The sequence below is a fragment of the Myxocyprinus asiaticus genome, chromosome 26 (genome assembly GCF_019703515.2).
Source record: "Myxocyprinus asiaticus isolate MX2 ecotype Aquarium Trade chromosome 26, UBuf_Myxa_2, whole genome shotgun sequence".
Classification (NCBI taxonomy): domain Eukaryota; kingdom Metazoa; phylum Chordata; class Actinopteri; order Cypriniformes; family Catostomidae; genus Myxocyprinus; species Myxocyprinus asiaticus.
The window spans coordinates 3,286,716-3,304,356 of NC_059369.1; the positions used below are offsets into that span (position 1 = coordinate 3,286,716).

The 17,641-nt window shown below is 38.1% G+C and overlaps 1 protein-coding gene across 2 annotated transcripts in view; it reads right to left on the reverse strand.

The window, feature by feature from the left end:
- LOC127417330 (genetic suppressor element 1-like) overlaps positions 1-17,641 on the reverse strand; it is a 380,629-nt gene that overhangs the window by 27,895 nt on the left and 335,093 nt on the right. The window contains exons 4-8 of one of the 2 annotated variants that reach the window (XM_051657284.1): positions 11,183-11,391; positions 3,981-4,147; positions 3,648-3,845; positions 3,295-3,474; positions 2,863-3,173 (exon numbers count right to left, since the gene is read on the reverse strand). In XM_051657284.1, the coding sequence (XP_051513244.1) occupies positions 2,863-3,173; positions 3,295-3,474; positions 3,648-3,845; positions 3,981-4,147; positions 11,183-11,391 (1,065 nt within the window). Of the gene's footprint in view, positions 1-2,862; positions 3,174-3,294; positions 3,475-3,647; positions 3,846-3,980; positions 4,148-11,182; positions 11,395-17,641 lie in introns of both variants that reach the window. The other variant, XM_051657283.1, reaches the window with a different exon arrangement.

The window sequence follows — 17,641 nt, forward strand, 5'->3', positions numbered from 1 at the left end:
CAGAAGCTTACATACACTAAGTTAACTGTGACTTTAAGCATCTTGAAAAATTCCAGAAAATGATGACAAGCCTTTTTAGGCAATTAGACAATTAGCTTCTGATAGGCTAATTGGAGTCAATTGGAGGTGTACCTGTGGATGTATTTTAAGGCCTGCCTTCAAACTCAGTGCCTCTTTGCTTGACATCATGGGAAAATCAAAAGAAATCAGCCAAGACCTCTATAAAAAAAAAAGCCAGACTACAGTTTGCAAGTGCACATGGGGAAAAAGATCTCTGGTCTGATGAAACAAAAATTGAACTGTTTGGCCATAATGACCATCATTATGTTTGGAGGAAAAAGGGTGAGGCTTGCATGACGAAGAACACCATTCCAACCGTGAAGCATGGGGGTGACAGCATCATGCTGTGGGGGTGCTTTGCTGCAGGAGGGACTGGTGCACCTCACAAAATAGATGGCATCATGAGGAAGGAAAATATGTAGATACTGCATATTGAAGCAACATCTCAAGACATCAGCCAGGAAGTTAAAGCTCGGTCGCAAATGGGTCTTTCAAATGGACAATAACCCCAAGTATACCTCCAAATTTGTGGCACAGTGGCTTAAGGACAACAAAGTCAAGGTATTGGAGTGGCCATCACAAAGCCCTGACCTCAATCCGCTAGAAAATTTGTGGGCAGAACTAAAAAAGCATGTGTGAACATGGAGGCCTACAAACCTGACTCAGATACACCAGTTCTGTCTGGAGGAATGGGCCAAAATTCCAGCAACTTATTGTGAGAAGCTTGTGAAAGGCTACCCAAAACGTTTTGATCCAAATTAAACAATTTAAAGGCAATGCTACCAAATAGTAACAAAGTTTATGTAAACTTCTGACCCACTGAGAATGTGATGAAAGACATAAAAGCTGAAATAAATCATTCTCTCTACTATTATTCTGACATTTCACATTCTTAAAATAAAGTAGTGATCCTAACTGACCAAAGACAGGGAATGTTTTCTATGATAAAATGTCAGGAATTGTGAAAAACTGAGTTTAAATGTATTTGGCTACATGTAAACTTCTCTCAAATCACTTGTCTCATATTTCATTTCAAGCTATTCACTGATACTTTTGTAGATTTGTTTAAAAAGTACACTAATGTTTATAAAAAAATAAAAAAATAAAAAAAATAAAAAAAACTTTATTAGGGGGCCAAAATGTTTGGTGTGGTGGAAATGACGCCACAACTGTGTGACAGTCCTCATTTTTTTTTTTTTTTTACATAAATCATTTTGACATAAATAGATATGGAAATGGCTTATGTTTATTTCACTCTTTGTTTAGAAGGTGCCTTTACTCTACTCGCATGTTATTTATTCATCTACTGCTAATCTATTTTCAGAATTTTATTTCTCGCACATTACAGATGATTAGGGATGTCCCAATACCATTTTTTTGAAAACGAGTACCGATACATCATTTTTGGTACTAACCGATACAGAGTCCGATACCTTTTTTTTTTTTTTCATAAACTCCATATCAACAGTTTATTTCAATTTTATCATCAAAATGGTGTTTAAATAAATGAATTCATTAAAACTTTAATCAAATGAAAATAATTAATTTTCAACATAATATTGTATTATTTTTTTAAGTATAATACAATTACTACTGATTTATTATTATTATTATTATTAGTAGTAGTATTACAGTGAATATTACATAACTTTACAGTAGTGATTTTTCTGTAATAATTTTTTCCTATAAATTTACCTTTCATTTTGACGTAGCTTTTATTTTAAAGTGTTTCTGTGTTGTTTGACCAAGGAGCTCTGACGTTATAATGGCAGATTCCCACTCCGGAAAAGCCGGTCGCTATGTGCCTCAAAGTTATTATTAAACTGCAAAAGGCTGCTATTTAATAAAATAAGTACAGCAAGTACTCTGTATGTGCCTCATGCTACAATGTGAATTTGCGCTTTGTTTACTGTCATCTGTACAAACAGAGCGTGTGATGCTTATGATGGTGTTTTCCCTGTATGAGCCTTGGAGGAGCTTTAAAAGGTATGAGCATCTGGCGTCAGCACAGCACTGTCTCCACACATTCACAAGTGTTCACATTTGAGTTACATACAAACTACTGTACATATTTATCTCTTTAAATCGCAGCTTTTGCTGTTAAATAATCTCACTAGGACATAACGTAATTTTAATTTGTGGGCTGAATGTTTACGTAATGACATTTGTACATCAGATGGTATCAGCTTTTAGTATCGGAGCATTTTTATGTGTATGAGTACCAGTACTTGAGCACGGTATCGGGACATCCCTACAGATGATAACACTAATGGAGCTGACACTGACCTCCTGGTTGAAGTTTTTAATAAATCTTGTTCTATGACTCTTGATAGTGTTGCTCCGTTCAGGCCAAGGAGAGTTAATAGTGCCTCTCAGCCTTGGCTAAATGACATCACCTGCGCTCTGAGACAAGAGTGTAGAAAAGCAGAGCGAAAGTGGAAAAGAGACAAGCTTCAGGTCTCATATGACATATTAAAACAGTGTTTACAACACTTTGGGTCAACTTCTGTTGTTTTTAAATGTGCTTTATATTTAAAGGTTGACTTGACTAGATTATCATCATTTTAAAATGTCATAATTTGACAAGGCTAAAACAGGAACATTTTTACATATACAGTAAGGCATATGAAAAGCACCATAAATTAAAAAAATATATAAACCTGTTCCATTGAATAAAAAACACCCCTTGGGACCTGAAAGTGCCCGAAGTTGAAGAAACACCCATGTATACTAGTGTGTTGCTCTGTTATAACATGTATTTCTGTCTTTGGAACATGACGGACTGACAATACATTTTCATACCAGCTCTGTTAGGAGTGATTCTATCAACAGATTTGGCTCTGTCGTCTGCAGCGCCTCTGAGTACGTGAAGCTCCGCCAGATAATGGCTTTCCATGGCCTTCTCTCGCGCCGCCCGCTCCTTCTGCCGCTCTACCTCTCTCTCGCGCTCTCTCTCTCTCTCCCTCTCTCGCTCCCGTTCTCTCTCTCTCTCACGCTCCAGTTCTTTCTCTCTCTCCCTTTCTCGCTCACGCTCTTTTTCTCGCTCAGCCTCTCGTTCTCGCTCTTTCTCTCGCTCGCGCTCTCTCTGCCGCAGCTCGTCCTCCATCTGGAGTCTGTGGAGACACACCACACACACAGACAACAGCTCAAACTTTGCTGAAATTGCTGTATTTACATGCAACTGTATTGTGCACTGTACTTTTTAGTAAATGCAATGATGGTGTTGTTGCGTACCTCTCTGACAGGCGCTCGGACTGTAGGCCGGACAGTGAGGGGTGACTCAGGTCTCCAGGGTAACGCACACCCGGCAGGTGCATGTGTACAGCAGATGGGTGTAGAGGGGGGAGAGCGCCCCCTGCAGGCAGTGGATAGAAGGGCGACCTCAGCGCTGACAGACAGAACGGATCATCCATTCTGAGAGAAACAGACACAAACATCATGTCCACTGTCATGTGTGCATGTTTAAAAGAATAGTTCACATAAATTTCTTCCAATATGATGACAGAAATGTAACTTACTATTACTAAACTAACAGTACAACCAGAGTCTCTGCGAATCTCTATGGACGTTTAAATGCTTTGGTTTACCTGTACGGTGAGAAGGAGGGGTGTGGCAGGTATCCGGGGTGGTAATAGGCTGCAGCGGCCGCAGCGGTGGCGGGATCCAGTCCCAGCGGTAATGAGGGCATACGGAGCTCCTCTGCCATGGCGTAAGGACGAAACCCTCTCAGATATTCCTCAGGAACACCGGCCGCGGGGACGCTGTGTGACATCTGACGGGGCATACTGACAGAAAAAATGTGAATGAGAATTTGTTCTAATAAAAACAGCCAGTATTAAAGATATTGTTATTGATTTTGATACTAGAATACTTCCAGGGTGACTTGAATACTTTTGTTTTGGTAGGTCAGTCATACTCACTTTAGAGGTTGAAAGCGTGAGTCCTGCATCACAGATGCAGGCGTCAGGCCAAATGCGTAAGGGTTTCCGATCAGGTGGGCCGTGACCGTGGGACCCACCTTCTCTTGTGTAGAAGGTGCCTCTGAACTTAATCGGTCTCGGGTAACTCCACGAGGACCAGACTCAGTCTAAAGAAATTAGAGAGGAGCGGTTTGTGTTGGAAGTGTGCTGTAATAGGTTTTTCAAAAACACTGGAGGGAGTCTGACACAAAATTAACAACACACACACAAACACACACTGCCCGGCAAACCATGAAAATATCTATTCAACACCCTCAAAACACTGTGTAAGGGTGAATCTCATGAAAACAGGTTGAGGTCACATTTGACCACAAAATAATAAATAAATAAATAAGCCATAAACCATACCAATCAGTTCCAAGATGAATCACAACATTTCAACATTTAATTGAAAGTAAAAAAAAAAACGATTTACTATAACTTATCTATCTAATGGCGCCGGACTTGCGCGAAAAGTGACTCTTATGTTGGGATAAATAAAAGCTTATTTTAATAAAGTAAAAGTAATGATTATATTGTTACTTATATTTTAAAATAAGTATTTGCTGAATATAAGAAACTAGTGCTTGGTTAAAATTTTGTATATTATTTTATTATAAAAGCCTGTTGAAATCAATATGTCTCAAAAAAAAAATATCACAGAGCCTTGAAAATTCTGGCATATACTTTTTATAAGATACTGTACATTTAAATTGTGAACTAACATTTCTGTGTATTTTCATATATGCAGCCTGCTCTGTCATCATAAAGATCTCATTACATTACATTACAAACTATGATGATGTCATCTTACCAAGTTTCTCAGACCCAGCGAAAAAAGTTTTACAACTTCACTTTTTTTAAATGTCAATATGTTTGATGCATTAAATACATATGCTAAAAAAATTGTTTGAAAAAAATAAATACAAATATTTTATTCATATTGTATTTGATGTGCTGAATTGAACTGAAACACTTCAATCCATATTTCTAGACCAAGGAGAGGAAGTTATCATGGCCAAACTCTCAAACATTTGGTATCTCTGAAAAGCCCAGGGAGTCCTCTGATAATACCTCAAGATTTACCACTGTAGAAAAACTTCAATAACAAATGTCCTACACAAAAATGAATTGCTGGGCTTCAGGCCTCAGGATGATAGTGACATTTAAACCCTAATGTATCAAATATAATACATAAAATTAAATAAACTAAAAAACGTGCAATTTCTTTTCTTTCTTTCTTTTTTTTTACCATTTATTTTTATAGTTAATCATTGTGAATGATGTAATGCAGTCATAACCAGTGGTCCAGTATAAAACAACTGACTATAAGCCATTGATTGTAAGTATAAAGAACCATATATATATATATATTTGAAGTTCAATGCAAAATATTCAAACATATAAAACTGTAAATAATTTTAGAGTGTAAAGAGATCAACTCAATTACGTCATTTGCATTACTTCACAGGTGAACACTGCTGAGCTCTTTTGCCACAAATCCTGCTGCCACGGCAACAGTGACTTCTCTGGCAATTTAACACAATTGAAATCAACTTAAATCAGACTTATGGCTCTTACAGAAGCATATATCATCACTTAACCTCAGAGCTCATGACAGGTCTTTCTAATAAGGTTTATTTGTTATCACTAAAAATCGATTTCTCTATGAAGAAAATGAATATAATTTACACTACCAGAACCCAACTGTTGTGCTCTAGTGTGCTGCTTGTGTTTTTGTGAGTCATCCACACTAGCGTAAAGACCATCACAGGCCCATTAGCTTGGGCGCTTCAAACCCCTCGGCAATCGCTGAAAGCAGCATCAAATACGAAACAGCTCTTATGTTGTGGATGGACTTCAAAGATGTTAGTCATTAATCTTACAGTTCATACAAATCCTTTATTTTAAATACTGGCCATCAACATCTACTCAGTTTACTCATTTAAACCATGGCTTGTAATACACGTAGACAACTAATAGTGGCATTACATTCATGCTGTTTCGCCAGAACTTTTTACGGTGTAATTGTAGAATTATGTTTTTTATCAAACCGCACAATGAAGACTTTAAGACATCACAGCTTCATTTTCTGTTACAGCACAATTTTCTGTAAAGCTGCTTTGAAATTGTGTGTGTTGCGAAAAGTGCGATACAAATACATATGACTTGACTTGTGACTTCGACTCTCTCGCTCTGTCTGGTTGACCTGCACTCCCTCGCCTCTTGTCACGTAACAAGCTTCACTTAGCAACAAAGCAGCCTCAAACCGTGCACCCAAGTGACCCCTGTTTTCCTCTGTAATGCTCTTACAGGGGGAGAGGGAGGAGTTCAATGTGCAGTTGGGCAGAAAAGTGGCTCAAATACGTCAAAAGAAGTCAAAATCACAGGAGAACCTGAGACGGCGTCTAGCTGTCACCACACTGCTCCATTTATCGAGCGGAGGTCAGGCTGTCGGAAAAGACAGAAGCCTTGCTATTAGCCACATCGCTTTGTCTTTATTTGTGCCATGGCTAATGACATTTAACTGCCGTGTACGGAGAAGGTTGAAATCCATAAAACGCTATTAACAGAGTTTGGAGGACATTTCTGCGGGTCTCCGTTAACATCGCCATAAATCAGATACACAGATCTTTGGGGCCGCTGCATGCTATTATCAGCTTCCATGTGATCTCTCCTTCACTCGGAAACAACAGGGCACTCGATTGAGCAATAAGGCACTCAAGGCAGGCTATATTGTGAGCAACCAAATGTTTTATTAACATAAATTAAACAGTTAAAATGAATGATTAAATGTTGTCAACCTATCTGTTTAACCTTTACAAAAATAAACCATGGTAGTAACATTGTAGACAATGACTGTAATTTTGGTCGAAACCATGGTTTTGATACAATTAATCATGGTTTTACAACAGAAATCCTGTAAAATGCCTACAGTTATCACGGTTTTACTGCTGGTCATTGAGTGCATTACATAAAGAGCTCTCCACTTGTGTGTCTGTGTTTTAGAGATGTACACAAGTACTTGAGTCCAGCTACTTGAGTATTAAAAACACTACTCGAATAACGCAAATTAATTTTCCTCTGCATTTGCCTGCCGTGAGCAGTGCTGAATTACACTGCATTTTCCCTCTGAATCTTTTAGCAAATCTTGTAGTTACAACTGAGTCCACTGGGGGGCGCTGTGTATGTGTGTTGTTGAGATGTTGGATGAGAGAAGAAGACTGTTATTGTGTTGCAGTACTTGATATATTCTGATTCTTATTAAATCCTGCTCTATTTGTATTTGGTTCTTGTAAGAGTCATGCAAACCAACTGATGAGAATCTGCTTATATGTAAAAAAAAATAAAAAAAGTGTGTGTGTGTGTTTGTGTTAAATCTCTGAACACCAGCAGAGCGCATTTTATAAAATACCAACTTTCACCGCTTGTTTTTCTGAATAATAACATGTGAAATGAATAAAATGTGATAGTCTTTATGTAGATTCAGAGTTTCTATATGTGCATTACCCTCATGCCGTCAGTACTGATTTCTGTGAAAGTTCTGTGTGAGTACAAATGTTTTTACTGTTATTTAAAAGCCTTTTTACAGCATACTGTTCATTTCATTTTTTTCCCAAAAGAAAAGCATGGTTTGTTGAAGTTCTCTGATTTTGAATCTGTTCTTGGTAACATTTGTGAATAAAACAAAATACACATTTCACATGTGTGTTACTTTTAACATACATTTTAATTTACGAGTAACTGATTACTCGTTTTTTGTGGTTTAGAGTTCTTAAATATAAAATTACACAAAAATGCCCATGTCTTGTGTGTGTGTGTGTGTGTGTGTGTGCTGGCAGGTGTATAGTGGGGCCAGTGCACATTAAAAATGAAAGAGGAGTTTGTTGTGATGGAGCCCGGGGCCGCTTGCTGCCTGGCCTCTCTGTCTCTCTCTGTCTGTGTGTCTTTTGTCATATAGGCACTCAGGCAGGACGAGAGACGCCTCCTCAGGGGTTGGACTAACACAACACACACACACATACACACACACCATGACTAACACATTCAATAACATCTCACTACAACTCATACAACTATGCGACACCTATTGAGAAAAATCACATTCACGTAACAGTGAGCAGAGAGACAGTGTTTGTGAGTCATGACTCTTTCTCCATCAATTTCAATTGAACATCACAAACAATAGATTTGTACTGTGTGCTTATGTAATCAGAGTGTCAGGGGTCATGGCAGTGGGGTAAATCTACAGAGCCTAAATTTATGGGATTCCCCCTCCCCTCACCCACTCAGTGATAAAGAGGGTTAAGCAGCGGACAGAGCATTCTTTGTTCATTCTGGGGTGGGGGGGGGGTAGCTATGGCCCTATGGCACCTTGAACTACACCGGCTTGTTGCACCCCATCCCAGAATCCCTCAGTTTTTTCAGAGAGCAGTCATCAACAGTGATGTCAGAGGAAGGGAACACAACCTCTACCTCTGACCTTCACAGGAACAACAGACTGATGGGCTCATTAGCTCTCTGAACACACTGAGGAATTCTGGGGCATAACAGGCCGGTGTAGTTCAGGGTGAAGGTCTCTCTCTCTCACCCAATTTTATTCTTTATACATTTAAATATCTGACTGCTACAAAGGCAGCTTGTGATAGAATAAAGAAGCTGAATTAAAATGAAAAATTACTTGGAATATTAATATAAGGTTGAACGTATCGGTGGCCAGTAGCAGCAGATAAACAGGATTACAGCATGACCATAATCCTTTTTAAGCTGGCACACAAACACACACACACACACACACACACACACACACACACACACACTAGCAAGAGCTGCACTTGACTGCAGGCTTGTAAAGAAGGGTGCAGACACAGATGTTTAGTGCCGTTGTGCTGCTTTGTGAAACACTGCATGTGTGTGGTGGGGGCTGGTCACGCAGCCGGCTGTGTCACCCGAACATATGTCACACGCATTCTGACACACTGTGATCACCAAGCCACACATAAAATCCAACAGTGTTTGTGTGTGTGTGTGTGTGTGTGTGTGAGCAAAACTCAATAATGAAATGTGCAATTATATGCCACGTGTTACACTGATTTTACCACAGTTAGTGATGGGCAATTTAGAGTAATTTTGTAGTGGAATACTGTAACCTACAAAAAACGAGTAATCGGTTACTCGTAAAATAAAAAGTTAAAAAAATAAGTATGACACGTACGTAAAATTTACAGTATATTTTGTTTTATTTACAAAGGTTACACAGAAAAGTTTCAGAAAAAGCTAACTTCAACAAACTATGCTTTCCTTTTTGAAATAACGAACAATATGTGTTAATAAAAAAAATAAAAAAAAAGATAAATAATAGCAAAAACAACTGCACTCACTCAGCGCTTTCATAGAAACCATTTTTATCATTTCATGTTATTCTTCAGAAAACAAATGTTTAAATTTGGATTTTTATGAAATGCACTCCGCCCATGTACAGAGATTTAACATACATACTGGTCCGATTAGCTTTCGAGTTTCTTGTACCGCTTGGCATGAAAGCAGATCCTTGTCCGTTGGTTTGCATGACTCTGAGGGATGGGACAATATGGTTATCTCATGATTCGGTTCAATATATGATATGAGGTTCACGATTTGATATTACCTCAATTGGATATGATAACACTTAAATGACAATGTATGGCAGAAAATGTTGTTTATTTTTGAAAAATGTTTGCGTGAAATGCACATTATAAATTCTCATCAAAATAAAGTTATTTAATACACAATATAAATCTTCAAAGTTTCTCATGTACCTTTCACTACAAGAAAAGATCACAAACAAATAAGCTTTCAAAAATAGTGGGCTACATTTATGCTGATCACAGAACCTGTTCTGAAAAAGTATGTGAAAGTGTCTATTTATTTTTTTTAATAATTAGTTTGTTTTGATTATTATAATTACATTTTAACTTAAAAAAATAAATAAAACTACTTTCTATTAATTAATATTATTTCTTGAGATTGCATAAATAAAAATGAGCTGTCAATGTTTGAATAATGTGTACAATTTACAAGTAATAACATTGAGTTTACATTCACTTTTATAACAAGTGCTATAATGGTACTGTCACTTTAAGAGTTTAACACACGTCACAGACTCGCACAGGTGTTTCTGTTCCTTCATTAACGAGAGAGAAGTCTTGGTTTTTTAGTGCATCCATGTTATTTGTGATTAAAATGTATATTTCTTTTGACTTTTTATCTGACTGTAAAGAACAGAAAGGATATTAAAAGACACATTATTCAATGAAAGTGGAGTGCGGGATTTCATTTTTGATGAGCACATTACACGGAATAAATTGTCCGTTTGAATCTCAAGCACATTTCAACAGAACAAGGTGATTTTCCATGTATTCCAATACTTATATTTCTAAAAGCTAAATTCAGGCACATTAAACACTTCAAGGACCTTATGTGAACTCTGTAAACAGTGTAGATAAAAGTGCAGTAGTGGTAAAATCAAGCGATAGAGAGATTATGATGTTTGACGGGTCATTTCATTTCAGAAAACAATGTTGCAAATTTCGAAATATTGAGTTATGCCACTATATGGATCATCATTGTTTTGGTTCACGATATATTGAAATTCGATATATCGTCCCATCCCTACTCTAACAAGAACCGAAAACCAATAGAGTAGAATTCAATAAGAACCAAATTATTACAAGTACTGCCTCACTTGACTTCACACTTGGCCAAAGACGCCATCACAATTGCTTCTCTCATCCCACAACTTGACGACACACATCCACAGTGCCCCTCAGTGGACTCAATTGTAACTGTGAGATTTGGTAAAAGAGGGAAAGTACAATATAATTCAGCACTGCACACGGCAGGTAAATGTGCTAATGAAAATCAATACACAGAGGAATGTCAGTTTGCATCAACAGCCAGATGATGAAAGACAAACTGTATATTGAATTATACATGTTCAATAAATAATTCTATGTATTAATAATAATAATCAGAATAACCAATCCCTCCACAATGTAATATAGTTCATTAGTCTGACTGTGGGTGACATTGTAGATATGTATATTTGGTGCTTTAATATAGATTCAATTGATGTGTGATCACAACTGTGTGTATATCAGCTATTTTAATACAGCAGATTTTACCTCTCGGACTGGTCGGCTTTCGCTCCTCCAAAGGCCATTGACCGTTTTAGTGGGGGCGATGGTGACCACAGGTGGGGTGCTGTGGACACTGTGGCTCCCAGGAGGCATGATAACTGGACCCATGGGGCCCCGCTTGGGAGTACTTACGGGGGAGCTGTGATTAGTGGCAGGAGACGAGACGGGAGACGACTCGCTGCTGATGGAAGATCCTGCTAAACGACAGAGATCAACAAGAGACAAACCGTTAGTTGTTTCGTAATCTACATGAAAGGCACTGATCAGCTCATTGTCTGAGCTACAGTATGACTTCAGAAGACTTGGAAAATAGTGCGCAAGTCATATGGACTAGTTTAATGATATTTTGGTTATTGTTTGGAGGCATTTAAGTCTATATGCAAGTTCACAACTCATAAATAAAATAAAACTGAAACCCAGATTGTAAACACACACACACACACACACACACAAGCTTCACCAGTTTAATATAAACACAGCTCTCAGACACAGTGCAGACTGTGTCTGTGGTGTGAACAACTTTGTCTGATTAGTCCAATTCCCAGTAAACATAACAAGTGCTATATATATATATATATATATATATACATATAAAAGTGCAAATGTCTCATGTAGGAGTGACAGACAGACAGGCGGCCCACAACAGCCATTATATGGAGACTGTGCAAATGTGCCTAAATGGAGCCTGATTTTTAATTTTGTGATTTGTTATGGTGGGCGCCTGCCGGTGCCTTGTGGTTTGATTGGTTGTGGGAGACTCTGTATACAATGACTTTCAATCTAGTGGGGCAACAGCACTCTACACTAGTTTTGGAGAGGATTATGAGCCAATGATGCATTCTTGCATTAAAAAAAACAGCTAGTTGAATTGGAATAGTTCGCCCAGAAATGAAAATACAGTCTTATTTATTCACCCTCATGTTGTTCCAAACAATATGACTTTCTTTCTTATGAGGAACACAAAAGGAGATGATGACGAATGTCTCAGTCCGTCTTTTCAATACAATGCAGTGGACAGCCACTTTAAAGCACTAAATCTACCCAAAGTATCCATCACTTCCAAAGGCATATGATAAGGTTTTGGTGAGAAACAACCTAAAATTGAATCACATTTGTTTTTTGTAGTGTTCATGAGCACTACACTGAACTCATACCATAACACACTGAAAAGATGCAGGTCTACATAGACCAACAATAAATAAAAAACTCAAACAGAACACATTCATCCCCAAACCCTGGGTTGATTTATGCGTTTTATTCTTGGTTAGTCAGAATCACCAAAATTCAAATCCTTAAGGCGCGGTCACACATACCTTCACACAGCGAAATTCAGCGAGCGAAATACAGTCATCTCAATGGGAATACTTGAGATTGTGAATCGCATGCAATGAATTTGCCCTCGCAGATTTTGCATGGAGTTCAAGTTTGGTGAACTTTGACAGGTGAAATCGCTGCGTTGACCAATAGGAAGCTGCTTGGTTTGGCGGTTACCCTTGTGTGAACAGTGCTTCGTAAACAGCTACACTGAATATTCACAATGGACAAGGAAATAATTTCAGTGGTTTTAGCATTTTTTAACTTCACTCTCCCAAAGTATAAAGTGCAGAATAAAAAAAGGCTGCTTGGCATTTATTTATTTATTTTTTTGCTTATTTTACACGTGCTCAACATCTGCCCACGCTTGTTCGCCCGTGGAATTTCGCCATGCGAACATATGTGTTGCCGTGCATTTTTCCCTTATTTTCCACTTTTAAACCTACATGATCGCTATAGCATAATGTTCATATGACAAAGCCCTTTACACATGACATCAGGTATACATACTAGGGCTTGGCGGTTTTTCAGATTTTTTCAATTAATTTGAATTTGCGTTTTGACACGATTTTTATTTTATTTTATTTTTTTATCGAGAAATCGAGTCTTTGCATAAAAACATTGCAAACACTATAGATAGTAAATCCACCAAAGGCTGAATAAGAAAGAGAAAAATTATTAATGCCAATCCCGATCTGATCAGTTGCACGTGTGTGGCGCGCTCCAAATGAACATGACAGGTGAACAAAATGGAGACTGATATAAAAGACAGCGGTAATATTCCCAGTACGATTTACACAGTTGATTGTTGCTCAACTTCGTCTCAAGACCATAAGACCAACAGGCCTGTGCATGTTGATGAACGGTCTCCTTTCTTTTCTTTTTACCCATAAAAGTGTTGGTTACGTTGGTTTCATTTAAAATCATATGGATATAGGTTATATATGGGAGAATCAAACATCCACTGCTCCTTTTACCATGATGATTCAGATAGATCGCTAATCATTGCTTTGTTCTGTGACGTGTTTCAAGTGTACTGCATCTATAGCCAACGTTTGGCAAGCGATCATTATGATAAATTATTTAATATTGCTGTGCTGCTCAGCGTGAACCGCTAGAGGGCAGGTCTCAATATGCAGGGGTTTATGAATATACATACAAATTGTTTGATGTACAAAGTCCTTTCTAGATAAACTTGATCATTTATAGATATTACTTTCCAGATAGACTTGGTTTAGATAAAATGGATACCTACACTGGCTAAGAAGTATTTAGCAGTTTTCTTATTATTTCTAAACATCTGGGTTTATTAGATTTTAATTTATTTTACATTTACACTCTGTTGAAAACTTCTCCCTGTGGTGCATTTGGTGCATTCTTACATTTTTCTGGCGCACCTTTGTTTCCTATAATGATAAAAATTTGGATTTCTCTAACCAGGTTGCTAATAAAGAACATGCCATTTGAATCATGTTGGAGTATATAAAAAAGTCATAAATCGTGAATCGTCCATAAGTTTGATAAATATCAAGATTTTATTTTTTTGCCATATCGTCCAGCCCTAATACACACTAGAGTATGTAGTATGCAGACTGGAGCAATCAGTGCCAGATAATTCACATGATGACTGATAATGACAGTTACTAATGACAGCATTGATAAGGAATAATTCAGTAAAGGAAGTCTTCTCAGTGCTGATATTCCCAGCGTCAGAATCTTCTGCTCAGGTGATGTGCGTTAAACGGGCCGTCTTCAGGGAAGCCATTAGCAGCTAGTGCTCACTGAAGAAAGCTTTTAAAGAGATGCCACAAAGATTTCAGTCAACAGCAGAAAGAGGAGAGACGCACGCTGTAATTACAGTTACACACCCAAATACACCATTAAACATGCAAGCACAGAGTGTGTGTCCACACAACAGCAGTTATCAACTGAGTCCCAGTCAAGATCTCAGAGCGTCTCTTCCTCTCTTGTTCTGTCAATTAACACACACTCAACAGATCTCTCTTTCTCTCAAACACACACTCACACACAGTTTCCTCATGCATGTGTGTGTGATGTATCATGATCCAGCATTATCATCCGATCTCTTTTTTCTCGTCTAAGTGTGGATGTGTCTCAGACACACATTCATATCTGATGTGTCTTTAAAGCATTAGTGCACAATTAATACACCATACACAACACGACTGTGTGTGAGTGTGTGTGAGGCAGACGTCACGGCTCCCTCAAGCAGGTTTTATGGTGTCTCTTTGAACTCAACCTCAGACATCCTGAAACACACACGCAGGCAGATGGGGCTCTCGTTCACACACACACACACACACACACACACACACACACACATACACACTCATGCACGCACACATGCACACACACACACACCATCTGAGTCCTGCAAACTAATATGCTTGATGAGATGCTAATGATATTCAAATCTATTCAGTGTGATGTCTGTGCAAGCTGCTCTCAGAGGAAGCCCTGCCCATATAAGGACGAGAGGCCCCATCACTTCCTGTCACGCTCTGAATGCCACCGAAATGAACAGATTTCACACTGTTTAGTACATGTGTGTGTGTGTTTAATGTGAATTTCTGATCTCTGAAGGTTCTTCTGCATTTTACCACACAAACACACACACACACACACACACACACACACACTCACACACACACATGATTTTGGCTGCATTCGAAGAGCATCAGCAGTTAATTAAACAGCCCATTTCACACCTGGTGTGAGAGCAACTCTACACGCCTCAGTCCATATGCTGCCCCCCGACACACACACTTGCCCCGTCTGCCATGTTGTATGGATTTTGTCAATAAGCTCATCACAATGCATTCTGGGAGAGCCTTCTACGTGATGGATACATGTGATGATGCCTTACAATTTGGCCAAAACTAAGGGATCTCAGAAAGCTGCAGAATGTTGCTGCTCACACTAAGGAAGCATGCCTGTGATTAAGATTGTCACAGTTATTACATAATTGCCTGATCACAATTGTTTAATTGGACTTTCATAGGACTGTAGCCATTGTGAAATTTGCCGGACGATTAGTTGTCAGACAAATAATTGCGATTATGACGATTAATTGTCGGTTTCAGGTTTTTCACCATTATGCTGATAATTTTCATACAATTTGTCATACTTCTTAATGTGTAGGCTGTGTGTGTGTGTGTGTGTATGTGTGTGTGTGTATGCTTCATTCAACATAAGAAGTTCTTTATTCATATTCAACTTGGAATCATATAATAAAATAGGGATAAATTATTTCCTTTAAGGCTTTAAAAACTTGTAAAATATTGCACAGGGGTAGAATGACATGAAAAATAATATTTTAAATATTAAATGTTTTCAAATATTTCAAATATTTCAGCTTTAGTCTTGGTCCATTTTACATTTACACTGTTGTTTTTGAAACCCAGCCAACCTGTATAGCCATTACAATATACTAATATATTAAATTATGCAATAGTAAAATATTTCTGTATTAAATTCTTCACTTTCACATGTCATTTTAAGGCTCTCCCATTAAATCCAAGAGGCACAAGTGCTTAAGGAAGACCTTAAGAATCTGAATGAAGCAGAGCTATCATCGTGTGTGTGATTGCCAATATATTTGTCTCTAGCTGTGTCTGAAATCACCCCCCTATCCACTTATAGAGCACTAGTTTTGGGTGCCTGCCATTTTGTAGTGGTGTCAGAATTAGTTCCCTATTTATGTTCACTCAATCTTACCCACAATGCACTCTGATTTCGAGTGTACAGCTGATGTACACTCGCTGACAGTATATTGCTGTACATTTATCCATCGCGGGGAGGACTGACGAGCTGAGAGAGACAGCGCATGCGGAGAGAGGGAGAGAGAGAGAGAGACAGCAAGAGATCAAGTGGGCAATTTCTTTTATTCCAATAATCTTTTATTTCACGCTCTATATTTTTTTACCTTTTTGAAAAGTCATTGTTAAAATATACTGAGCCAAAATTATACAGATATTTTTACGATTATGCAGATGAAATTATATAGATTACTGATTTTTATTTTGTCATTAACTCAGCTTAATTCTTCACTATTTTACTGAGGTTAATGATAATTTGATGGATGTTTCAAATAATAGGAGCATGCAATATTTACCTTTAGAATTGCTATATGGTCAAATGAGGGTGCTCTGCACACATGATGCTGCCCAGCTTGGCAGTAATTATTATTAATATAATCATTATGTATTAAACTTTATGAACATAAACATGGCAATCGGAATGATGATTTATTGCATTACTAATATACCATTTAATAAGAACAATGATTATAATTACTATCATCATCATTAGGGATGCAAATATCAGCAAATTCTTTTAACCGTGTAACCGCCAGCATTAACCGGTTATGAACCAATACACCATCAATCAAAAAAGTGACCAAACAAGCATGACAATGCTCTATTCTGGCTGAAACAAAACAGGCTCGCATGACAGATGTGCATATTTGGCATAGTTATTACATCAACATTTGAATGAACAACCATATATTTCTGTAACGAAGTTCAAGGAATGCATGGTAAGGAGGAAGCATTTATTATACAACTAAAAAGACAAAACAAAATGCACTGCTTCTCCGCAGTCATGCTGCACAAACACAGGTCCATGCTTCTCTCTCTCCCTGTCTGCCACTGTCTCCTCTCCATAAATACTTCCACCACCCCTCACTGGAACATGAGACTGGTGTGGCACACAGGTGGACCTCATTCACCACTTATCTTCCCAGCCTCGCTCTGCCCAGACGCCGCTCGGCCCCGCCCTGCTCGCCACAATTTCCTTCTTACATTTTGTAACAAACAATTATTAAATGAATCGCCTGCATGCCCAATTAACCTACGAGGCGATAACTTTTGGCAGTTTAACAATGGAAAAATAAAGAAATAGTCTACCCACATATTGTGCTGCTGGCAATCCTAATAATTTTGCGAAGAAAAATCAACATATCTACATAGTCAGGGGTCTGCTCCGAAGGCACTGACGTCCTGCCGCACATCGCATCGCCCCTCCTGTCTCCCGTGCAATATTAGTGAAATGCAGAGCTGTAAACATTAGGGCTGCAACAAAAGATTTTTTGATCAGAATAAAATATAT